This window comes from Adiantum capillus-veneris, chromosome 10 (genome assembly GCF_014529385.1).
Source record: "Adiantum capillus-veneris isolate H3 chromosome 10, ASM1452938v2, whole genome shotgun sequence".
Taxonomy (NCBI): Eukaryota; Viridiplantae; Streptophyta; class Polypodiopsida; order Polypodiales; family Pteridaceae; genus Adiantum; species Adiantum capillus-veneris.
Window position 1 is genome coordinate 17,537,004 of NC_140940.1, and position 26,322 is coordinate 17,563,325.

The 26,322-nt window shown below is 45.0% G+C and overlaps 1 protein-coding gene across 1 annotated transcript in view; it reads right to left on the reverse strand.

Annotated features, from left to right (window-relative positions):
- GLA1 (Folylpolyglutamate synthetase family protein) overlaps positions 1 to 26,322 on the reverse strand; it is a 125,618-nt gene that overhangs the window by 7,709 nt on the left and 91,587 nt on the right. Inside the window, exons 3-6 of the mRNA XM_086521088.1 lie at positions 16,118 to 16,268; positions 15,959 to 16,021; positions 15,719 to 15,880; positions 15,430 to 15,633 (exon numbers count right to left, since the gene is read on the reverse strand). Coding sequence (XP_086377214.1) covers positions 15,430 to 15,633; positions 15,719 to 15,880; positions 15,959 to 16,021; positions 16,118 to 16,268 — 580 coding nt within the window. The remainder of the gene's footprint in view (positions 1 to 15,429; positions 15,634 to 15,718; positions 15,881 to 15,958; positions 16,022 to 16,117; positions 16,269 to 26,322) is intronic.

A 26,322-nucleotide genomic window follows, 5' to 3' on the forward strand; every position in this document is an offset into this window, starting at 1 on the left:
GGAAGTATCCATTCCGCTTTGGGTGATGACCATGCACTATGATCTTTGCTTCTTAAGTTCACGAGGAACTTGGGTTCTTGAGGATCTTGAGGTTCTTGAGAGTCTTGAGGGTTTTCTTTCTCTTGCAATCTGTGTTTGAGAAGGATCTTCGCTTCACCCGAGTTCTACTCTTTTCCGCGGGCGCACCCCTTGGCGGCCTTGCACTCACACCAAGGTTGCTTTTTCCCACCTCACGTCGATTGGCCGGCCGCTAAGTGCACGGTCCGCTCTCAATGAGTGAAAAGAGGCACAAGGGGAGGCTGGACAAGCCCTTCTTTCTTGGGATTCCTATCACGCTTCAAAAACACGATTAGGAATCGACACGCCCAAGCGAACTGGGTTCGTGCGACTGCAACAAGCAAAAAAATTCTTGTGATTCTTGTGGTTCTTTCCTTGAGTGATACAGAACACTGTCAAAGCTCTGATACCAATGTAAGGTGCAACGGAATGAATGTTTGAACTTTGCTCAAGATGAGTGCTCCATAATGTGCTCAAGGTTCCTTTTTGTTCTTATGGAAGGAAGAGCCTTCCGTCTTTAATGAGAGAGTGCAATGGTCACGAACAAAGTGAGTGGACATTGTGCGTGCAAGTGTATGAGACTGAGAGATAGAGAGAGAAGAGAAATACGACACCAGAGACGTTGTAAAACCCTCCTCCGAAGGCCCCACTCTTGTCGGCGAGAGTGGTCAACTATTGATTGCACAAACCGGTACAATGGGGATGCACGTGGCTGATGCAAGTCTAGGATAGATCGATGACGACGACGGTGATGGCGAAACCGATCTAAGGGCTGAAATCTGATGGTCTTTATCTGCTGTTCAAAAACGGTGCTGGCTGAATTCTGCTATGGCTGAAAACGCTGTGGAAAACGCTGATTTCGCTGGTCTTTATGGCTGAAAAACTGCTGCTAGTGTGGGGCTTAATGGACGATGGAAAAACGCTGAAATGGACCTGCTGAAATATCGCCAAGGGCTGAAATCTGTGGCGCTTCTTGCTGGGATTAAAAACACTAGGCATGGGGCTGTGGATCGCGATGGCAAGGGCTGAAAACGCTGATGTGTTGCAGCTTTGCCGGCGATGGAACTTTGCAGAAACGCTAGGCTTGGGCTTGCTTGCGGTGAAGATCTGCTGATGCAAAAACGCTGAGGCAAGGGACTTGCTGGCGATGATGCAAACGCTGAAAACACAAGGCAGATGCAGATGAAGAAAACGCTAGGTTGACTCTTGCTTGGAGGGAAGTCCACCAAGGGGTCTTGCTGAGAAGTTGCCTGTTGAGCTTGGCTCCTGTTGCCTCTTCTGCCATTTAGTGCTAGCTTTGGTTTGCTTATATACAAACTTACTCAATTTGCCCTACCTACTTTCCAACAAAAGTCACTTAAAAATAATAAGTGAAAAATCACAAAAATAGGTAAAATAGGCTAAATGCACTGGAAAATTCCCCTGAAGGATTTTGATGGATTCTGATGGGAATGCTTATGATCATGCTGTGTGCAACAAGAGGATATGCATCTACACTAGGTGATTGGGCATGCATGGTCTACGAATAGACTCACAAAAGTGCCAGATCACTTTTAAATCTAGACTTACTGGACTGACTGAACCCTTTGTCGTGCTGTAGCTCGTCCACGGACACATAGGGTTGGATGTGTCATGTGACAACTGCTTTTCCACGGCTAGCATATGAGAATGACTAGTCGTATTATCCCGAGAATTCGGCGCATTATTAAAATCCCCACAAAGAAATGCATTCGAGCGCCAATTGTAATATGCCATATCATTCCATAGCCTCACCCTTTCCACAGAAGCTGTATAAGCATATACACTTGCAAATTCAAAGACTTCCCCATTTACCATACATTGGATTACCATCCAGCTCCCATCAGGATCGTTAAAAGCCAGAATTGGTTGCATTTCATGATGAATAAGCATAAGCACTCCTGAATAATCACTTGATCCTGCATAGGCGATCCAATACCCCCCGTAGTAAGACATCTGGCCAGCATACTCATACTGATTGTGTTCTTGTAAAACGACGATGCTTGCCTTACATGTATGTACATATTGCTAAGTAAGCTGCCACTTTGCATTATTGCTTAACCCACGCACATTGTATGAAATGCACTTTAAAGAGCTATGCATTATAACTAATATGAACAAAGGGCAAAGAAAGAGGATAATTTAATTGCTGCTGTGCATAAGCACATCCTCATCAACCAAAGGTGGATGAGGAGGTGCTACCTGATAAGACTCCGGCAATATCGAATGGGATGTACTGGGCGAAGAAGAAAGAGGTCTTGAAGTATCCCCTGTGACTACATCCTTATGGAAACGAACGACCTTGCCCCAAGCCTCCGCCAAAGACTTGTTATCGTTGCAGAGAAGCTTCTTCTGAGAGAGGTTGGGAGAGGAGGAAGAAGGTACATAATTGCGTAAAGAAACCTCATTACGTACTTTAATCACTTTTTTGGGGACTGTCCAAGCCTCTGTGAGATTGAGACCGAGGCCTTGCCTTTATCTTTACTCTTGTCTTTCGCTTTATCCTTTGTCGCTGTGTGATCTAGATGCGTATTAGACAATTCTTGTTTCCTTTTGCCTTTATTTCCACCAGTTGCCCTTGTAAGAGGAGAGATTCCAGTGATTATGGCCTCACGTGCAGCTCTCGCTAGGGAAGTGGATTGCAGAGGAGGCACAACTGAGGGGGGGTTTGAAGGTTAGGTTCACGACACTCCGATTGCATATGACCGAATTTACCACAACAGAAATAAGAATTGGCAAATTTGCCCCATTTAAGCTTAAAAGGACGTTTGCCAACAACAAGGTCACCCGAATTTACTGTGTAATGCCTGTTGGCGTAGGAGTATCAATGTCCCAAAGGATACAAAAACGATTAGTATTTGCATCCAACTTAGGTGGGTAAATCATCTTCCCCAATTGGGGGGACAGTAAAGGAAGAAAGTGACGCCAGGTACGAGGAAAATCGAGCACCTCAACCCGTATAGGACACTTGTGGCGAATCAAACTTTGATAATCTTTAGTAGGGCCCATGGAAGGACATGAGTCATTTGCGTATTAAAAAAGAGCGGGGACATTTCCAACAGTGAATCCCGCGCTTCCGTATCAAACAACAACACTTCATAGAAGCCCCTTGCGCCAAAGTAAACACCACGTACTGCCTGGCGCTTTAACAGGAAATCAATCCATTGCCCAACATCTTGTGCAACAGGCATTTTACGGGGGGAAAATAAGATGACTGCATTAAGGGCGTATAAAGCAATCGGATCCATGAGCTCTTGCACTGGAATACATACTTCTGTAACAAGAATAGGGCCATCCTACATGTTACGTGCATCTTGAAAATCCTCTTGTAAACAATCCTTGATAATTGACAAGGCATCCTTGGTGGAATCATCAATTGCTTTCCTTCTTTTTTAAGTACACGTATCTGCAGGCTCCATGGAGGACTGAAATGACAACAACTCTGAAGGGACGCAGGGGAAACACTTCCTTCTATGCTAAGTACACACGCATACAACAGCTTATGCACAAGATAGAGACTCACACACACACACACCAAATCTAAACTAGAGAGACGACGAGCTGTACAAGACTAGCGTTGGAAGCTGACTGTCGAGGCAGGGTTCCCCACACACACTCTCACACCTACCGTGCACACACACGCAGAGCTGGCTGACGAGATCCGAGCTGCAGACTGTTGCGCAGTAGCAAAAGCCCAAGATCATGAGCAAGACAGCCTACACACAGTAGACGCACACGTGCACGCGTGCATCTGTGGGTAGGATGGCACTCTCGAGGTGGAAGGCTGCAGACTGCGCAGGTTTAGGGTTCGCGTCTTTGTAGACTGCGTAGGTTCGCGTCCACAGTTCCGACAGGCCTCCACACACACACACACACACTTTTTTTTTTGTAAATCAATTTGATTTATCTATCTGTAAAGAGAGGAAAACCCACCAAAAAGATGTACAAGGAAAGGAACACAACAGTGTTCGGCTGTACAAAATAGCTAAAAGCATTCATAAGAAAGCTGATGTATCTTTGCTGTGATATCACCAACTTCCAAGGCGAACCGCAAAGACTGCCGAAGAGAAATCTTGAAGAAAGGTAGGGGATCTGTATGAATGCGATGGAACATATAGCCATTACGCTGTCTCCATAGGCTCCAGCACGCCCAAAACCTGACCCACATGAAGAAGGCTGCAAAGCACTGCAACGCCGGCGAGAAGATACCAAAAACCCAAAATCGCTTATGGAATACCGTCGTGGGAAAACGTAGCCACATACACGCAGATACCCGACGAAGGAAGTATCGAGTAACACAACAATCCCACAAGAGGTGACAAACATCCTCCTCGGCAGATAAGCAATGGACACATGATGAAGGGCGGATACGGCACATCCTAAGAAAGGTACCCATTGGGAGCACACCAAGTAAACATTGCCAAAGAAACAAACGCTCCTTCAACGGCAAATGGCTTTCCCATATTGCAGATATAATCCTTCGCCACCAAATATTTGATTTATGCATGTGCCAAATAGCGTTGCAATGATCAGCAATCCATGGATGAGACAGAAGAAAAGCATATGCCCGGCCGACACAAATATCTTGAAAAGGCATTTCCCCAAGCTTCCAGTCAGACATGCGATCACCATCAGCCAAAGGTGAAATGGGCAAGAAACCTATCAACATTTGCTGTAATTCTCTCCAAAATTGGCGATAGTGCATGCCCAATCCAAAGCGGCGAGCGGCAAATGGAAACTCGAAAGTGAAACCAACTGCATCCACCACATCCTCAACCACTCGAATGCCACGACAGGAGAGGAAATACGCCTGGCGAGGCGAGCGGTCGACCAAAGTAAGAGAAAAAGCCCGGCTCCAATGAAGGTTCTCTGCACGAAGTGAATTTCCTTCCCTCCAAGCATTCCACGATAGATGAATCGTAACCTGTTTCCATGCAGAAAGCAAGGTGGACGAAAGTGGGCATCCAGGAATATGACCATCCATCTAAGTGTTCAAACATAAGAGTCCAAGGCTGAGATTGTTGCGTAATTGTAGGCAAAAGCATAGCCTTCCTAGCAAGGACATGCCTACGCAGGTCCAAAATATTCAAACCACCAAAGCGCTTTGGTGTACAAAGTTTTGCCATTGACATCAGACGCAAACCTTTTTTGCAAGCACGCGTTCGCCACAAATGAGACAAAATGGCCGACATGAGAGAGTCAAGACAATGGCGGGGCCAATGCAACAATGGCAAAAAGAACTGAACATATGCCATGAGGATACTCTGAACAATTCGTAGGCGAACATGTAGTGGCCAAGTAAAAAGCTTCCAGTAATGCAATTTAACATTCAAGCGATTCATAACCCAATCCACTTTCTGGTGTGAGTAACATTCCATCCAATTGGATAACCCAAATGCCTAGTGATTACATTCGGAAGAACAATCTCTCCTTGGCACAACAGAGCATGCCAATCACAAGAACGAAGCGGCAAAAGCTTTGATTTACGGAAATTGACTTTAAGACCAGCCGCAATCACAAACAATTCCAAAGCGTTCATAATCACTTAAACATCGTTTTGCTGATTGCGGAGCATAAACAACGAGTCATCTGCATAAGCCTGCCCATCTGCATAAGCCTGCCCAATAAAGGTATGACCCGATGGTAGTTGCAAACCATGAAGACGCTGTGCAGAGGTCAAGTAATCAAGATACATCAACAAAGAATGAGAGGCAATTGCATACAGCAAAGCACTAATAGGGCAACCTTGCCTAACCGAACAACCAAGCGGCCACGATTCTGTCAATTCCCCATCCAGAATTCCCGAAGACGTACTACAATCATACAAGAAATAAACCACATTGGCGAACTTAGGACCAAATCCTAGACATCTCATTGTGGCAACAATGAAGTCCCATTGCACAGTGTCAAAGGCCTTTTCAATATCAACTTGCATGACCAGCACATCTTGTTGCGTATACTTAGCATACTCCATGCCAATCATAATATTGGCCAAATTGTCCATGATTTGACGACGAGGAATGAAACCATACTGAGCCTGATGAAGTCAGGTAAACAAATAGTTCTTCATGCGGTGGACCAACATTTTAGCCAAAATCTTGTATATCACTGGCATCAAAGTTACGGGCCGCCAATGAGAGAAGTGTTCGCAAAGCGCTTGCTTGGGCAACAACTTAAGTAAGCCCTCTTTCCATGAAATTGGCAGATCCTGTTTTTACCATGCCACATTTAACATGAAAATCAAGGGTTGTTTAAGAGCATCCCAAAAGGAGAGGAAAAATTCCACAGTAAGTCCGTCCCAACCGGGAGATCTCCACCGGCTCAATGCAAGCAAGACACCGTGCAATTCGGAGACAGAGAAAGGATCCTCAAGGCATTGTGCGTCCTGCAAAGACAGGATCGGACAAACATAAGAAAGCAACAATTCACGCGCTCGACAAGCTGCCGAAGAAGGCTGAGATGGAGCAGCAAACACCTTACGATAATGTGAAACCATAACCTCAGCAAGTTCCCGCTTCGAAGAAGTCCAAGCACTCGAGGGAAGCATAACCCGCTTAATTGACTGTGAGACTCTTGAATGATGCAGATGCTTAAAAAATTTCTTCGAAGCACAACCTTTATCCATAAAAGCCTGTTGATGTGCACGCGTCTGCCACTTAGCAATCTTCCTCTCATCATTTTGTTGAATACACACTTTAGCTTCACATAACTCCGTCATTTCAGAGTCAGACAGGGGGCGGAAATCAGCCAACTGTTGTAATTATTAACTAACCTGTTTCGCATCAACGACATTCTCTCGAATAAACTGCATATACCACATACCATAGTCAGAAATCACACTTTATACTCTCATGACAAAACGATACCAGGCAGCGTCCAAATCAATATGCATTTGAGCCAACAACGGGGGAATAATATTAGCAATCATGTGACGAAAAACTTCATGAGTAAGATAGGCATTATTAACATGCAACAAACGTTTCCTGTGAAGAGGCCGATCACAAAGAGATTGTCCAAAATACAAAGACAACAAAAGAGGATAATGATCCGATAGCTGTAGAGCATAATCTATCCTCATGTCACATACAAATTCTTCATATTGTAGCCCATTAAGCAAATACCTACGATCCAATCGTGCTCTATAAGAAGAATGAGCAGCATGCTGAAAGGTCAAACCAGAGGCATCAGGATGCAAACAACGCCATATATCAATCATTTGAGTAGAGGCAACAAGAAGATCCCATTTGTGTTTCTCCGCAAGCAACATATGCGAATTTCCTGTGGTGCTGTCAAGCAATCAGGGGTATTATTGAAATCTCCACAAAGAAATGGATTCGAGGTCCATGGGTGAGACGAGATTTCTCGCCATAAAGCAGCTCTTTGCCCAGATGCCGTATATGCATAAGTACCTCCAAATTCACGAACTCGACCATTCAACAAACACTGTACAACCATCCACCGACCATGCGGATCATTGTATAGCAGAACAAGCTGAAGCTCATGTCGAACTAGCATCAATAAACCCGAGAAATCTTGCGAGCCAGCGTATGCAATCCAATATCCGGCAAAATAGGAACATCGATCAACAAACTCGTGCTGATTATGCTCTTGCAATACAACTATGTCTGCCCTACATGTATGTACATAGTGCCAGGTCAGCCACCATTTGTCAAGGTTTCATAACCCACGCACATTGTATGAGATGCATTTAATATGACTTTGCATTGGAAACATATGCACAAAAAGCAACAAGTATCATAATCAAGTGGAGGTGCCCATAGACCATAGTTACCGGGGAACGCTCCCTAGCCCCCGTTCCGGCGTTCCGGGGGGGCAGTTCCCTTCCCGAACGTTCCGAAACGTCCCGAAACGTTTGACGTTCCGGGTGGCTAGTGCAAACCGGAACGGCCGTTCCGGAACGTTCCGAACGCCCCCAAAACGTTCCGGAATGCCCCTGGAACGGCCAACGGCTACAGACAAATTTGGCAAAAATTGAAAAAATTGAAGTAAATGTTTGGGCTTCTTTTTGAAGTGTGCAAGGCCTCAAGGACTCATAAAATGCACCCCCCTCCCCCTTTCTCTCCACAAGCTAATCCTCAAGGCTCAAGCTCTCTCCCTCTCACACTCTCAAGATCTCTCCCTCTCAAGACTCACTCTCTCAAGGCTCAAGGCTTTAAGCCTTAAAGCTCTCTTCCTCTCCCTCCCACTCTCTCAAATCTCTCCCTCTCCCTCCCACTCTCTCAAATCTCTCCCTCTCCCTCTCACTCTCTCGAGTCTCCCTCTCTCTCTCTCTCTCACATCATCTAGTCATAGCAAGATTGAATGGTCTTCAAAACGAGTTTTTTGTGAGTATTAGAGTCAAAGCATTCTAATACTCCTTGTATTTAAACACAAGAAGCTAAAAAATGCACTATTTGGGTGTTTTTTATACCTCCCGTTCCGCGCCGTTCCCGTTCCGAACCCCTAGCCGTTCCCCCGTTCCGCGGGGATCCCGTCGCCGTTCCCGTTCCGCGTTCCGGGTAACTATGCCATAGACACGTCTCCATCCACTACATCCCTACGAGGACCCAACCTCTGAGTCAGGGCAAGAAACGTGTCCACAGTGTTCACACGCGATGTGGAAGTCTCACCAAGGAGTACATCTTTGTAAGAGTTCACAGGCGATGTGGAAGTCTCACCAAGGAGTACATCTTTGTAAGAGTGCATCGCTTTGTCCCATGCATCAATCAACGTGCGATTGTCATTACATGGAAGTTGCTTAAACGATGCATTCTTGTTGGCATTAACAGAAGGAACGTAATTACGAGAAGAAATTGGCGTGCGAATCTTCAATGCTTTTTTCGGCACCACCCATGTATTGACATCAACAGGTCCAACGTTTTTGCTTTTAGCAGCAATCCCATTCCCAAGATCAGTGAATTGCTGTACCTTGCCTTTCCCTTTTTCCACATTCAAAGCCACTTTAGCAGTAGAGACTCCACTCTGCTTGACTTCACTTGTGGGTTTTCCAGTAGGGATAGAGGTGGACAAAGGAACAACAGAGGGAGGGGGTTGCAAGACCGGCTCTGGACATTCGGATTGCATATGACCATATTTGCCGCATCGAAAACATGAATTCGCAAATTTTTCCCATTTAAGTTTAAAGGAGCGCTTGCCCACCCATGGATCACCTGAGTCAACCATAATACCATCAGAGGTAATCTTGTCCATGTCCCAGAGAATGCAAAACCTGTTGGTATTCGCATCCAATTTTGGGGGATAGATAGCCTTTTCAAGCTGCGCAGTCAACAACAACAGGAAATGTCTCCACGTGCGGGGGAAATCAACAATTTCCACCCACACCGGGCATTTGTGACGAATAAGACTCTGGTAGTCTTTAGTGAGTGCCCACGGGAGAACATGTGTCATCTGCGTATTAAAAAAGAGGGGAGACATCTCAAGAAAAAGATTTCGAGCTTCCATATCTGCGAGCAAAACTTCATGAAATCCACACGCCCCAAAGTAGACACCATGGACAGCTTGTCGCTTAAGGAGAAAATCTACCCATTGGCCGACATCTTGCGCAGTAGGCAATTTCCCCGGGAAAAACAAGATAACTGCATTCATAGCGTATTGCGCAACTGGGTCCATGAGGTCCTGTACCGGAATGCGCACCTCAAGAGCAGGCGCCTGACCATTCCATGCCCATCGAGCCTCCTCAAAGTCCTCATACAAGCATGCCTTGATCTTAGAAGCTGCCTCCGACGTGGTTCCATCGCTTTCCGACGCTTAAAGACGCACAGTGAGTCAAACATAAATTAAAAAACCCCTTCGTCAAACAGAACCAACTGGCGAGAAAATTCTGCAAACTACTGTGGAGAAAACTTTGCAAATAACAAAGGAACCAAAGCTCTGTACATACTTCACAGAAAGAAGTATCCAAAACCCACAGCAAGATACATCAGCTGAATTCTGCCTAGACAATTTGGAGCTTTACTCAGTACCAAACCTGTGATCCCTACCAACTGAAAACAATACAATCTACCCTGCCAGTCCTGCACAGCGAGACAAAACAGAACAGCGCTAGCCACAGCTTGGCGTGCAAAACCTGCCGCACTCCCACTGACAGACGTGCTGGGCAAAACTGCGCTCCTCAACAGCGTCGAGCAGGTGGGCGTGCTAGGTAAAAGGTCGCGCAGGAGCAGTCGCACAAGGGCAAAACAACGCGTACCCCAACACACACACACACACACACACACACACACACACACACCCACGCTGGCGAAATTGCAGATGGCTGCTGCTGCGCGCAACGCGCAAGAGATCCATTGGACAGAGGATCAAGAATTCACTCGTACTCTCTCTCTCTCTCACACACACACACACACACACAGTTACACTTTTTGTAAATCGATTTGATTAATTTACTAGTGGGAAACCTCAAAGCGAGGAAAACCCACTGAAAGGATCATATACAAGGGGAAAAGCACATAACTACTCAACTGTAGAGAGTAGCTAAAAACATTCATATGAAAGCTGATGCATCTCTAAGGTGATATCACCAACTTCCAAAGCAAACCGTAAAGATTGCCTAAGAGAAATCTTGAAGAGAGGAAAAGGGTCCGCATGAGTACGATGGAACATGTAAGCATTATGCTGACTCCACAAGGTCCAATAAGCCCAGTATCTGACCCACATAAAGAAGACCGCAAAACGCTGTAATGTCGGTGAGAAAATGCCAAATGCCCAGAATCTTTTGTGAAAGACAACCGCAGGAAAACGTAGCCGCATACATGCCAATACATGGCGAAGGAAGTCTCTAGTAACACAGCAATCCCACAAGTGACAAATGTCCTCTTCTGCAGTCGAGCAACGAACACAAGAAGAAGGACGAATACGACCTGCCCGAAGAAAAGTGCCAACGGGAAGCACTCCAAGCAAACAGCGCCAAAGGAACAGGCGCTCTTTCAAAGGCAAATGGCTCTTCCACAAGGCAAAGAGGAGCCTCCTCCACCAGAGGTTAGATTTGTGCATACGCCAACGGGCATTACAATGACCATCAAGCCATGGTCGTAGTAGAAGAAGAGCATAAATTTGACCTATAGAAATATCTTGAAAAGGCGTGTCCCAAAGGGCCCAATCAAACATGCAATCACCATCAGGCAAAGGTGAAACTGGCAAAAAGTCGAGCAGCATGATTTGAAGCTCTCTCCAAAACGGACGGTAATGCATGCCCAATCCAAAACGGCGAGCGGCAAAGGGAAACTCAAAAATGTATCCAGCCTCATCGACCACATCCTCAACCACACGAATGCCACGTCCAGAGAGAAAGTAAGCCTGACGAGGGGAGCGGTCAACCAAAGTAAGAGAGAATGCTTGGCTCCAATGGAGACTTTCCAAACGAATCGAATCACCTTCCTCCCGAGGATTCCACGATAAATGCATCGTAACCTCTTTCTAGGAAGATATTAAAGTGGAAGCTAGAGGACATCCAGGAATGTGCCCTTCCATCTTGCAAAAAACCACTTCCCAGAGAGAGGGTTGCCAATGGCCAAAAGCAGACGTAACAACATGTTGACCGAGGAATGCAAACATCAACATCCAAGGCTGAATTTGTTGCACAAGAGTAGGCAACAACATAGCTTTACTCGCAAGAACATGCCTGCGCAAATCCAAGATATTAAGTCCACCAAGACGTTTAGGAGTGCAAGGCTTCTCCATTGACATCAAGCGTAAACCTTTTTTCATAGCATGAGTTCGCCACAAATGGGACATAATGTCCGACATAAGAGAATCAAGACATCGGCCAAGCCAATGCATCAGTGGCAAAAAGAATTGAACATATGCCATCAAGATACTCTAAACAATTCGCAGACGAACATGCAAAGGCCAAGTAGATAATTCCCAGTAATGCAATTTGACATTCAAACGTTGCATAACCCAATTGACTTTCTGAGAATGAGTAACATTCCATCCAATTGGATAACCCAAATGCCTAGTGATCACATTTGAAGAAACAATCCCACAACAGACTATGCCAATCACAAGAACGGAGAGGCGGAAGCTTTGATTTACAAAAGTTGACTCTAAGCCCAACCGCAATGCCAAAAAGTTCCAAGGCTTCCATAATCACCTTGACATCCTCCTGCTGATTACGGGGCATAAACAACGAATCATCAGCGTAAGCCTGGCCAACGAATGTACGATTCGAAGGTAACCGCAGACCATGAAGACGGTCAACACAGGTCAAGTGATAAAGATAAGTCAACAGCGGGTGAGTAGCAATAGCATACAACAGAGCACTAAGGGGGCAGCCCTGCCTGACCGAGCAACCAAGAGGCCAAGATTCAGTCAATTCACCTTCCAATACCCCTGAAGACGTGCTACATGCATACAAAAAATGAACCACATTAGCGAATTTAGGACCAAACCCTAGGCACCTCATCGTGGCGGCAATGAAGTCCCACTGTACAGTGTCAAAGGCCTTTTCAATGTCAATTTGCATAACCAGCACATCCTATTGAGTGTACTTAGCATACTCCATGCCAATCAAAACATTGGCCAGATTATCCATAATCTGGCGACGTGGAATGAAACCATATTGAGCTTGATGGAGTCCTGCAAAAAGATGGTCCTTAATGCGGTGCACCAACATCTTAGCCAAGATCTTATAAACCACCGGCATCAAAGTAATCGGGCGCCAATGAGAGAATTGCTCACAAAGCGCTTGCTTAGGTAGCAATTTAAGTAAACCTTCTTTCCAAGCGAGTGGCAAATCCTGTTTCTCCCATGCCGCATTAATCATGAAAAGCAATGGATGCTCAAGAGCCTTCCAGAAGGAGAGGAAAAATTCACACACACACACACACACACACACACACACACACACCACACAGAGAGAGAGAGAGAGAGAGAGAGAGAGAGAGAGAGAGAGAGAGAGAGAGAGAGATGAAATGAAATGTCATATTAACGTCTTCAAAAGGCCAAAGTGACCTATGAGACCAAAAAGTTACAATGTGGTGGATCTGATACATAGTCTGAGTAACAAAAAAAAAACTAAAAAACTATGGAATCCTAAGCTGCTAGCTGGGATTGTGTAATATATGGGTGTTGGGGGGGGGGGGGGGGGGGGGGGGGGGGGGGGGGGGGGGGGGGGGGGGGGGTTTGAAGCAAATGGCGAGCTAATACAACACAATGTGGATGTACCCACAGAAAGCTCAATCACAGGAGATCCAGCATCGGTCGCTGGCGGATCTCATCATCTCCTCCATGAGCAAACGATGCTGAGGGCTAGCCACACTGCAATATCACTGCTGCACCTTTGGCTGACTGCTGCACAGAGGGCGCCGTCAGCACTCGCAGAGCTGCTGCTATGGTTCACGTCACAGTTCGCAGCACCTGCAAAAACAGCAGGCTACCCTAGAGTGCAGGCATGAGGGTTCAGCAGCGACGTGCGAAAAGACAGGCAACTGGGAGACCTGCCAGCCAGGGCAGAGGGCTCGCGCAGAATGCTCACGCTCAGGCTTCTCTTACAGGTTTCTAATGCACAAGCTGCTCGCCACACACGTGCACGCGCGCGCGCACACACACACACACACACACACACACACACACACACACACACACGTGGACACACACACACGGGGCACCTCCACTCCCTCTCATGGACCCATGAGGGTGCTGCCTCATGCATGGGTAAATTCCCATTCATTTTGACACTTGGCCTTCTTGGCCCTTGTCAACATTTAGACACGGTTCCCACGGTAGGCCACGACCCCTAGCCACGTGTAGTGTGTGCATGCCCTAACTATAGGATACTTCACACCACCTCTTCAAGCTTCACTCCCAATCGAACCGTCATCTCTGGTGAAATAAAGTTCGCCTTGGCACTGAAGAAGAAAATCAGAGACTCCTGGTCTCCTACTTTGCCCAACGCTCTCTAGAGCTAGTACTCTCATCGTTTTTAACATGTCGCACTCCCATAAATCAGAAATCAATCCTGCCTTAGTCTTGCATCTGACACTTGCCCTTGTTTGCCTGTCGCTCCTCAACAGCCTTCGATGTTTTTGGCTTGTCCATTGGACTTTCCTCCTTTGTGGGAAGCTTGGACGCAATGTGAAAAAGTTTCTCCACGAGCGTAGCACCTCCCTTTTTTGTACAACTCTGCCTTCTGCTCGGGCCTTCTTTTTGTACTTCTTTGACTCTTTCTCTAATATCTTCTCAGACTTCTCATCTGCAAAATTCAACGATCAGAAACTCCAATAGGTCTTGCTGGAACAGATAGCTCTCAGATACATGATATAAAAGAGCGAGCAGAGTGGATACATAATCCACTGTAATGGCACCATGACGGTGTAGGTAACATATAAATCCTCCTCATAATGGCCATTTAGCTATGCAATTGAGTATGGCTAACCCATGCGTAGCTCCCATCTCTAGGAGACATTTACCATACTTTGTGCATCTACAAGAATTGTTGAAACCTCTCTCAATGCCAAGATCTGAATGGCCATACTCACAAAAGTTCCTCCACAGATGTATCAAGGCAAGCAACCAGAGAATAGGCGGAGAGATGAAATGAAATGTACTATCAGCATTCTACAAAAAAGGCAGAATGACATATGAGACCAAAATCTACAAGCATCATATCCATGACAGAACAGTCTGGAACAAAAGTCATTAAAACGTAGAAAAGATGCAATGCATGCCTACACAGCAAAGATCCACTTCTCCTTCTCCTCTTGTAGCATTCCAAACTCAAACTTTTGTTGAAGTATTTCAAGTCTCATATTTGCCTTGAAATCTGTGTACTTCAACTACACATTGACCAACATATGACAAAAATAACAAGCAAGAAAAGTCGAGCACTACTTAACTGGTAACAAACACCCATTCCTCTTTCTTTTTCAACGACCTTTACAAACCCTAGTGACTTGAGTGAATTCAAACATTATTTGTGTAGCTCTATCTGGACCAGGACTACTTAAAGCATATGTTGCCCTCAGTTAAGGTAAAACCCTTCAAAAGGTATGAGGTTTTAACAATGGTCAATATTACAGTCTGTCACAGCTAAACAATCCATACTCGTATTGGCAAGCATCGCAAAACATCTACTGCAAACTGTAGTTTACTACTATTACAAGGAGGAACAACAATTATGATGTGAAATATTATGATTACTATGGATACATACTTCTTCTAAAACCTGTGACAACAGCCAAAAGACCAGAAGGATACAAAACAACAGGCATGGCATTATCACCTGAAAGTGGACTAGACCTCCACAGTAAAACTTTGCAATGCCTAGAAAAAACTGCACTAGAGCAAATCAATTTACACAGAAGTTCCAACATGACACAAACAAGTGATACTCACCCAGCTTCTCAATGATCCTCCGGGAAACAGCAAGTCGATGCTCAAATCACAGGATTGAAAGGCACCACTATCCTCTAGTGTGACACCCCCAATTCTATGATGCATGCCCTCACCAAAAGCACGAATAACTTTGGAGCTTTTGGAAGCAGCAACCTCACAAATTATTTCCTCAATGTGCAAATCTAACGGTCCACCCAATACAACCTATCATTATCATGAGAAAACAGTCTTTACACTTCGAGTGGCTTTTTTGGGACAACAAAAAAAGCAACAAATCAACAATACATACCGGTCGTCCTTGCTTGATGATGCCTGACTTAGCCAAGGCAATGCTTTCCAATGACCCACCTAATGCCACTGAATGCTCTTTTCCTATATTTGTGATGACAGCCACTGCAAGCCCCGCAGCTGAGATCACATTTGTGGCATCGCGGGCTCCTCCTAAACCTGCCTGCCATGGCATGAACCATCTCATAGATACTGCCATTTTAATTAACTTAAAACTTTTACATCAAGCATTATAAATGACCTCCACAACTGCAATGTCCACATTTACTTGAGCGAAGTATTGGAAAGCTAGTACACTCAGGACCTGTTAAGTAGAATTTACAAGTCAAATGCCTCAAAAAGTTACTGATGAACAGATAGGGATATAGTTTAGAACTCTACACAAAAAATGGTTCATCACCTCAAAGTAAGTGAGAGCCCCTTGCTCTGCTGCTATTGCTTCTTCTAATATTTTCCTGTTATCTTCGAACAGCTTTTGAAAAGCATCTGGGGTGATAGGATCCTCAGACTTGCCAGCAACGATTCTCTCATGTATGCTCATTATGTGAGGGCTTCAAAACACAAAACAGATATTAGTTAATACAAAATATGATAATTACTTTAAAAATGAGGCACAAGAAATCTCTAAAGACACTCTAGCTTCTTTTAAACGAAGAGGACTAATGCAAGAGCAGTGCTTAAGCCTTAACAAAAAGTGTTCAAATTTGAAAAAAGCTCTTACAAAATGCAACATAGGTGTTTTTTAGTCATCTTCAACAACAGTAAATCACTATCTGCTGAGCAGATAGTGATTGATGAGTCCAATCTGCTGACCACCCCAACTTTCTTGCAGTCCACCTCCACCCCCATAGAATCCCAAAACAAAACCTACCTCGCCCTACAAATCTTTCCCCTGCTGCCTCCTCCCTCCTGCTCCCTTTCTTACACTTAAGGTGTGGCAAAGAAGGTTATTAGATATCAGAATTCTGCAGACAGTAGCATTGCTAAGTCAGCATAATGCTGACATGGCATGCTGATGTTGCACTGCCACATTGCCCCCGAGTGGCAGCATTGAATGGATTTGACAGGGCAGCAGCAGAGCATGTGCCACAGCAGTAGAAACAAGGTCATTGGCTAAAGGCAAACCAGCATTTTAAGAGCAATCACAGACAAAAAGCTGGTTGCTTTCTGGACCAGGGCTGGTCAATTTGAGAGAGAGAGTATAAGCGTGCAGCTGTTTTATAGGCATCCTCTGCTTTTGTGCTTTTCGGTTTGCACCTATAAAGTTGGCCTAGCGCCTCAACTGTGCGGTAGTAAGTCTCTGCAATGTACAAAGAGATCTCACACTATCACGAGATTGTGATAAACACTAACTTTGTTCGTTGGTTTCCTTCCCTTGATTTTGATTTAATTTTTGGGACCCTCTTTTTGAAATCACAAATGCCCAGACATTGCCTGGCCAATGTGGAAAGGCCGTTGGTCGAGAGTTTCACCCGTAGGAGTCAAGGCCAAGCAGCCACGAGATGGTTGGGCCGATCGGCACTAGAATCTAACCAGTAAAGAAGTGGCTAGGCTCAGTTAAAGTCATTCAAGCCCCTCGACAGGACTTTATAAGTTGGTAGGTACTAGGAAATCAAACCAAAAAGGGCAAACTAGACAAATGTCAAGAGGAGAGTAACCTGCACAACGCACACCCACAAGCTCTCTCCCAGCTCGGGGGTGCCCACATACAGGTGGGGGACTGATTTTCAGTTTCATGGTGAATTTTCAAGTTCTGCAACTTTAATGGAAAGCTTTCCTTCTTCCTTGTCTCATGTAGCGTGATGATTTTCTCTCGTGCATCTCTCTCCCCTTTGGCTTCTTAGATGACCATGTTCAATTCTCTAAGTTTTATGTACGTTAGCCAAGGCAAGAGCCTTCTAAACAGGAACCCGATTAGCTGATTTCTAATCCCCCATAGGTACGCACAGTTTCATCGCAACAAATTGCAAAAACGGAGAGCTTTCTTGAGTGAAACTCGTCCAACTTAAACCATTGCGTGCGGAGCACTTGAGACACACGAAGACGTGTTTGCTCGGCCCAAAACGATCCAAAACACAAAATTACAATTTGTTGTGTTTATTTGTAGGTTTAGGGTTTCGCATCTAAACTGCAAAATAACACCAAGGGAGGATCAACATGCTGAAATTGACCTCTAACTCACCAAAAAGCTTCTAAAGTGCAAGGGAAACCATCCTAGATGTGTACTTTTGACCTACAGAGATTTTGGCGTGGTTATGCTGCCGAAATCGGGTCAAAAATCTGCAATTACAGACTTGATAAGTTTGGACAGCTTAGTGAGAGTTAGGTGAAAGTGTTCGGGTCATTTATTTGCAACTGAATAAAGGAAGACTGAAAGGGGCACTAATCTTTGGGGCCTGCATTGTCTACTTGAGAGCACTCTAGCTATCAAGTTGTGGATTGTTTTGAAGTGGTGAATTCCTGTTATTTAATTTCACCAGTGTGTGTTTGTTGTTTTGTCAATTTTGGATATGTGTGCATGAAGCAATGCGTTCAATTTCTCATAATTTGATACCATATCTTGCTAATTGTTTTATCGCCCTTTCGTAAGGCTACAAACCGGTTTGCATCACTTTTGCCTCAAGAAGTGAGCCTTGGTCTGACACAAAGCACAGGTATTGGTAATTCCACTATGGCGGACAAGATAGGTGACACCAGAGAAAAGGGTTATGTAACCCCAAGTTTGGAAGCTGTTGCAACACGCGAGAGAATCACTTTAAACACTTCACAATTAAATCACAGTTCAATTGAATCGACATGGCCCGGCGTAGTTCCGTACATAGAGAGAATGGCCCCAAAGACATGCGCTGTAAGGTGCAGCGGAAGTGAATGTTGAACTTTGCTCAAGATGAGTGCTCCAAACTATGCTCAAGGGTTCCTTTTACTTACGGAAGGGAGAGCCTTCCGTTCCTTTAGTGAGAGAGTGCAAATGATCACAAACAAAGTGGATAAACACTGTGAATGAAGGTGCTGAGACTGAGAGATAGAGAGAGAAGAATACGACACCAAGAAGTTGTCAAACCCTCCTCCGCAGGCCCCACTCTCTATGGCGAGAGTGGTCTACTATTGATTGCACAAATCTCTACAATCTTTGGGCTTGCCGACGATGTCGACGACGATGAGGACGACGACGAGACGGGCTGAAATCTGAAAACGGTAATGGCTGAATTCTGCAAATCTTTATCTGCTGAATTCTGACTCTATGTCAATGACGATGTCGAGGGCGACGATGCGACGACAACGTGCTGAAAACGCAGATGCTGAAATCTGCCTTTTCCGGGCTGAATCTGCAAACTACGTTGAATTTGACTGAGCGGCGAGGATCTGCGAGGTTTGGGACTTCTAATGCGATGTCTGACTGCTGAAAACTGAAAACGCTGGTGCTTCTGGTGGCTCCGTCACGGTGAATTTGCAAAACGCTGAGATGTCAGGCTGATCCAAAGACGCAATCCAAAGACGCTAGGGGCTGATATGGATCCTTGATGCAAAAACGCTAGGCTATGGCCCAGACCCTTGTGGTTATTTAACGGGGGAGTACTAAGAAGTTTGAGCAGTGGTTACTCTCAACACCTCCAAACGACGCAGGCTGCGGTCTAGGGACGTTTGGTTGTAAGAGGCCTCTATATCTCCCGGCCCGGACCTTTTAAGGTTATGCAAGAGGAGTGATGAGGGAGTCGTTGAATATCTCCCGGCCCGGACCTTGTTAGGCTATGCGGGAGGAGTGTTCATCGGCGACTTTATGTTTCTATGTCTTGTAACATGCATATGTGAGCATTTGTGTTGCATTGTGATGTGCCAACCACTAATTGGATGAATTTTACTACGCCAAAATATCAAGAGTTCCGATCAGGACGAAAGGAGAAGCCAACTCCTTAATCAAAAGAGCCGAAAGGAGAAGCTAACTCCTTAACAAAAAGAGCAAAGTGATTGTCCATCGGAATGACCCTCGGAAATTTTTGAGCTAACTTGAGTTGTTTTGCAGATATGCTGTAATCGCGGACGATTACTCTCTTTCAAGAAGGGAAGATGTCACAAACTGCTGACATGTAAAAGCCCTGAAGAATGGAGCCAACTTGCAGATGCCGGCCGAGGGGGCCTAAACCTTAAGAAGGACAAGCAACAGAAGAAGAAGTCCTACCAACTTATGGGACCCCGTTCAATGTGGCCCCAGTGACGTAAAGGATTAAAATAAAGCAAAACCCACACACACTGAAAGCCTTGCGTAGCAGCTGATGACATACGGATCTCTGCAATTTGTGCTGACACTGCTGACGTGGTAGATTTCTACAAAACGCACTGACAGTGCTGACGTGGCAGTTGTACGGAATTCCATGATTTACGCTGACAGTTTTTTGGCATTGCTTTTGGACCAAAAGCTTTTGAGTTTAAATGCTTTTCATGTAAACTGCTTTTCATAGGCAAAGGGCCTTTAAATATGTGCTAAGGGCTCATTCTCTAGCATGCTTCTTGGAGAAGGTGCAGAGTCTAGAGTACCGGGTTGTACTGTGTTGATGCAATATAAAGAAATATCGAAAGGGGCGCTGAGGTTTGGGGCCAATACTCTTTGGGGTGGAATTCCGCCACTCCGTGTCGTCTCTCTCCCTCTCTCTCTCTCAGTTCAGTTGTTATTGAAGTGCTAAAAGTCTGTTCAGTCTGTTCTTTTCTATTGGCACGTGGTGCCCGTCTCGTGACAGTGGTATCAGAGCATCAGGCGTGTGCTTTTCTGAAAGCATACCGGTCCTACGAAAGAGCAGACAAAGCAAGATCGCACCTCCAAAGTTTATTGGAAATTTTAGCTTCGTACTCCGACCTCGGGTTTATTAGTGTCAAGTGACAGATCCAACCCTATGTGTCCGTGGACAAGCTACAACACGACCAGGGTTCAGTCAGTCTAGAATAGGAAGTGATCTGGCATTTTTGTGAGTCTGTTCGCAGACCGTGCACGACCAGTCACTTAGATTAGATGCGTATTCTCTTGTTGCACACAGCATGATCATCAATATTCCCATCAGAATCCATCAGGGGAATTTTCCAGTGCATTAAACCCATTTTCCCTATTTTTGACATTTTTTACTTATTTATTAAGTGACTTTTGTTGGAACTAGGTAGGGCAATTTTGCTAAGATAATATAAAAGCAAACCAGAGTTAGCACTTTCTGGCAGAAGAGGCAGTAGGAGCACCTTGCTCAACAGGCAACTTCTCAGCAGAACCCCCAAGAGGCCTAGCGTTTTGGACCAAATCAGCTAGCGTTTTTGGATCTTGCACATTCTTGGCGATAACAAGAAGCAAAAGCCCCAGCATTAACAGATTCACCGCAGCAGGACCATTTTCAGCCCTAGCGTTTTTGCATCTGCCAGGCATTTCAGCAATTTGCAGATCTACCGCGACGGAACCAACACAAGCACCAACATTTTCAGTTTTCAGCACTTAGACATCGCTGAACGAGTCCCGAACCTCGCAGATCTCACCTTCCCGCAACAGATCCTCGCCGCACGGTCATATCCAGCATAGTTTGCAGATTCAGCCCGGAAAACACAGATTTCAGCATCTGCATTTTCAGCACGGCGTCGTCGTATTGTTGCACCGACATAGAGTCAGAATTCAGCCGATAAAGAGTTGCAGATTTCAACCATTAGCAGTTTCAGATTTCATCTTGTCTCATCGTCGTCGACATCGTCGGCAAGTCCTAGCATTGTAGAGATTTGTGCAATCAATAGTAGACCGCTCTCACCATAGAGTGGGGCCTTCGGAGGAGGGTTTGACAACATTCTGGTGTCGTATTCTTCTCTCTCTATCTCTAAGTCTCAGTACCTTCATTCACAGTGTTTATCCACTTTGTTTGTAATCACTTGCACTCTCTCATTTAACGACGGAAGGCTCTTCCTTCCGTAAGTAAAAGGAACCTTGAGCACAGTTCGGAGCACTCATCTTGAGCAAAGTTCAACATTCATTCCGTTGCACCTTACAATTAGCCACTCCCACCCTTCATTGCGCATCGGGCGTGTTCCCATCTTCACCGCTCATTCTTACAGGGCATAAGCCAAAAAGATCACTTGCATAGAAGGATCCAAGAATTGTTTCGAGTCACTGTTTTTCTCAAAAGTAGTGCCATGCATATGTTGATGTCTACAGCTACTCCAAGGACTTGGCAAGCTTTCAAGAAAATTTTTGCCCCAAGTTATATGGTTTCTGACATCTTCCTTTGGAGTGTAACTTCTGGCAGAGTGGGTACCCTGAAATGCTTGCCATGGAAACCCTAACAAATTATAACTTAAAATTTTTCGACATCTCTCAAGTAGATGTCTCTTCACGAGCTGATGACCTTGGAGGTCCAATGTGATTGCTATGGCTTGAGACTACTATCACCGCCACAGGAGCATTGCTTGTCGAGGCTTGCTTCGACTATTCAAGAGTTTGTGGATCATGCTGCAGTCGGCTACGATCTTATGGAAGGAACCTAACCCTAATTTTTTCGGTGCAGGTTTCAAGATGGAAAGTCAATCGAGCTCGATTGATGTTGAGATTACTTCTTAAGTTTGAGTTCTGTTTGACCTTGTTTGGTGATACTGTTTGGAATTTGTTTGAAATGGATGGTATCTGTTTTGAACCTGTTTTACTACGCCGGAATATAAAGAGTTTCGATCTGGACAAAAGGAGAAGCCAACTCCTTGATCAAAAGAGCCGAGAAGAGAAGGTAACTCCTTAACAAAAAGAGCAAACTGATTGTCCCTCAGAATATCCCTCGGAATGACCCTCGAAAATTTTGGGCTAACTTGAGTTGTTTTGTAGATATGTTGTAATCACGGATGATTACTCTCTTTCAAGAAGGGGAGATTCACAAACTGCTGACGTGTCAAAGCCCTATAGAATGGAGCCAACTTGCAGATGCCAGCGAGGGGCCTAAACCTTAAGAAGAACAAGCAACAGAAGAAGAAGTCCTACCAACTTATGGGATGAGTAAAATAAGCGAAAGACTGGCCGTTTGAAAATCTGCAAAATGCGCTGCCCTGCTGACGTGGCTATCCATACGGATTTTCGCATAACGCACTGGCTGAGGTGACGTGGCAGACTGTACGGAAAACACAATTTGTGCTGGCTGATTTGGACACTAGCTTTTGGGAGGTCAATGCTTTTGAGTTGCAAGATTTTCATATATTGCTTTTTTCCCTAGGCCAAGGGACTTAAATAAGCCCCTTGGGCTCTCTCTGGCCCATTGTGTGCTGACGAGCCGGTGAGTAGAGGCGACCCAAGGGCAATTGTACTCTGCTCAGTTATTAATACAAAAAGAAATACCGAAAGAGGTGCTAGTCTTTGGGGCCAATCTCTCTGGGCACGGAACTACGCCGAGCCGTGTCGACTCAATTGAACTGTGATTTAATTGTGAAGTATTTAAAGTGATTCTCTCTCGGGTCGTGATAGAGTTCAGACTTGGGGTGTCCAAGTTTGTTATAGTGGTATCAGAGCTCAGTTGATTTCTCTTCTACCGGGAAATCCGATCCCTTTTCTCGTGACACTGATGGATTCAGGCAAGAATCAGACGACTCCTCCTGCCACCTCGGGAACGGGAGGCAGCACAAAAAATTCGAGTGGATTAGCAGACCACGAATACGGGCCACCTCGGCCTACGCAGTATCAACTCATGGAGATGCAATGTCAATAACAGGTTGATGAGTCCCCAAAGTAGATGCTCTAGTTTGCAAGGATGCACAATATGCAAAATTTTTGACCCATCACCCGATTGACGAAGTGCATACACATTGGCAAAAAGCCATTGATTCACCAATAAAACCGGCCCTCGAGAAACCTTCTACTCCAAGGATGTTTACTGAAGAAGAATTACATGATGTCGTTGAAAGGCGAGTCAACCAACATTTGGGGGCAAAGAAACAATTGAAGAAGCGCAATAAGGGGACTGACTACCCCAATTATTTGGACCGTCAATCTTCTTTTGCAACTGCACGAAAACCGAAGAAGCATGTACGCTTCGAAGGACTACCCAGTTCTTCCTCATTTGACAGTTCGGATACCTCTTCCTCTTCTGATTCGAGCGAAGAGGACAAAAGAGCAAGAAGTGAAGCAATAATCAAAGTTTTGGAAAGCACAACAAAAAGGCAAAGAAGAGAAGATCCCAACCCGTCTTTGACAATTCTATGAGGATTCATCCTCCTTTAAGAGTTTGGACTCCGATGATCACTAGTTCTATGCGAAGAAGAAACACTTTTACGGAGCCAATCAATATGATTTTCTTGAGGACAAGGACAAAACCACCCAAGGAGTTTAAGGAAGGTAGATAGTCAATAAAGTTTGAATCCTTTTCAAGATTTCGAGATGCTCCCAAGGCTTTAGCTCTTATTCAACATTTTGATATAGCGTTCTCAGGAGGGCGCTATTCAGAGCACTCCAAGATCAGGAGGGAAGCATCATTTTTGAAAGGAAATGCACATGTGGTGGTCCACTCTTCTTTTACGGAAAGATGGCCCTACCAAGTGGTTAAAGTTCAAACGGCTCTTTATTTCTTCTTGGCTGACTCAGGAGTATAAACGTGATGTGATGACCGCATGGAATCATCTTCAGATGACCAAGACCGACACTTTGGATGCTTATTGCGAGAGGTTTTGGGATGCTTTTCTGCCGGCCTCTTCTTTCAAGAAGGTCACTTTTAAGCAGCAAAACGAGCAGTTTTGCTGTGGACTTTCCAAAGAGATCCAAGACTACTGCCTTGAGCAAAAGTCCAAGCAGGATTGACACGTACGGTCACGTAAGACGGGTACATGTACGAAGACGTGCGGTACTAATCGAACAAAGAAAATTTAGACGTACGTTGACGTAACGTACGATGCAAAAAAAAAATCATACGCCTTACACACTACAAGAGAGACTAAACAAGTTGGAACATGATAGGTCATATGAGTCATGACATAGACCTTAGTACTTAGTACTAAGTACTTGCAACTTAAGTCTTACAAGTTAGAACATAAAAGATCTATCCATGGACATTGGAAACGGCAATGTCCGAAAAAAGAAAAATCATAATCTCCAAGTGCTAGCGGCCATAGTAGATCCGCTACCCGAGTCTCGTCGCACATTGGTCATGGTTGTTTGAGCCAATGCAGCCATTGGGCTCTTGGTCAAATGCAGTCGAAATTGCGAAACAATCCCACCCCACAAAAAAAAAAAACAAAAAACAAAAACAAACAAACTGGACGAGTCATGTACGGAACGTACGAGTCGTACACTACAGTACGGAACATACAAATCGTTCCGTACGCCGTACGAGGACAACCCTGAACAATCCAAGTCCATACAACAATTGATGGGACATGCTAAGCGGGGATTTGCTATGCATTTGGGTAACTCGACTTACCCCACTGATCAAGTTTTGACCCCAAGTACTGGACAGCACTCAACAAATGACAATAGAAGAAAGAGGAAGTTCCAGAAAAAGAAGGATGCACGACCCCGATTGATCGAGGAACAGAGAACAGATTATCTCAAAGAGGGGAAGTGTTTTGATTGCAAAGAATAAGGACACATCTCTGCAAGGGGCCCCAAAAAGGCACACCGAGGACAATCAAAAGATCGGCCAAAGAGTTCCAGAGCGACTGAAGAACGTGGCAGAAAAGGAAAGATGACAGTAGGACTGGTACCAAATTTGTATGGGGACCGACCCGAAGCAGATAGACGGAAGCACATAACTTTTCCTTGATGGGGCAAAGTAAGAGATAAGGAAGCCCTCATCTTCTTTGATGGAGGAGCCAAGGCCATCTTCATTTCACCTGAATTGGCGGCTTGACTTGGAATTACGTCCGACAGGATGGGGCCGCAGGCGGAGGTAGTTCTAGTGGCACCCGGACGGGATGTTTCCATTACAACTGTCATTTGCAAACTTCGTTTGCATTGTCAGGGGTATTTAGGGCACGAGGACTTTTACATCATGCTTTTGGAAGGGTATGACGTCCTCCTAGGAATCGCTTGGTACCATAAGAACAACGCCGTGGTTGACTATCGAGCCAAGAAAGCCACTTTGACGAGTGAAAAGGGCACGAAAATTGTGCTTGATGTAAAATTGAATAGCGAGTCTGTCCCTGTTGTATCGGCTTCGGCCATTTCGAAATTAATGAAATCCAATCTTTTTGTTTACTCGATCTAATTGTAAGAATTGAATGATTAACAAAGAACCAATATGTCTAAATTGGATAAAGAAGGACAAGAATTTCTACACACACAGGCTGATTGCTTCTTTGAAAGCCTACCAGGCGAGTTACCTCCACCTCGTCGTGAGGACCATACGATTGATTTGATTCCTGGAAGTACACCACCCTATCGAGTTAGCCAAGCCCAGAATGAAGAAATAATAAACCAAGTAAAAGCACTTCTAGCAAAGGGTCTCATCCAACCTAGCACAACACCTTTTTGCTAGTACTAAAGAAAGACGTATCTTGGAGAATGTGCCTTGATTATAGAGCTCTCAATAAAATCACCATCAAGAACAGATTCCCTATCCCAAGGATTGATGATATTCTCGACAGACTCTAGGGATCCTCTTGTTTCAGCAAAATTGATTT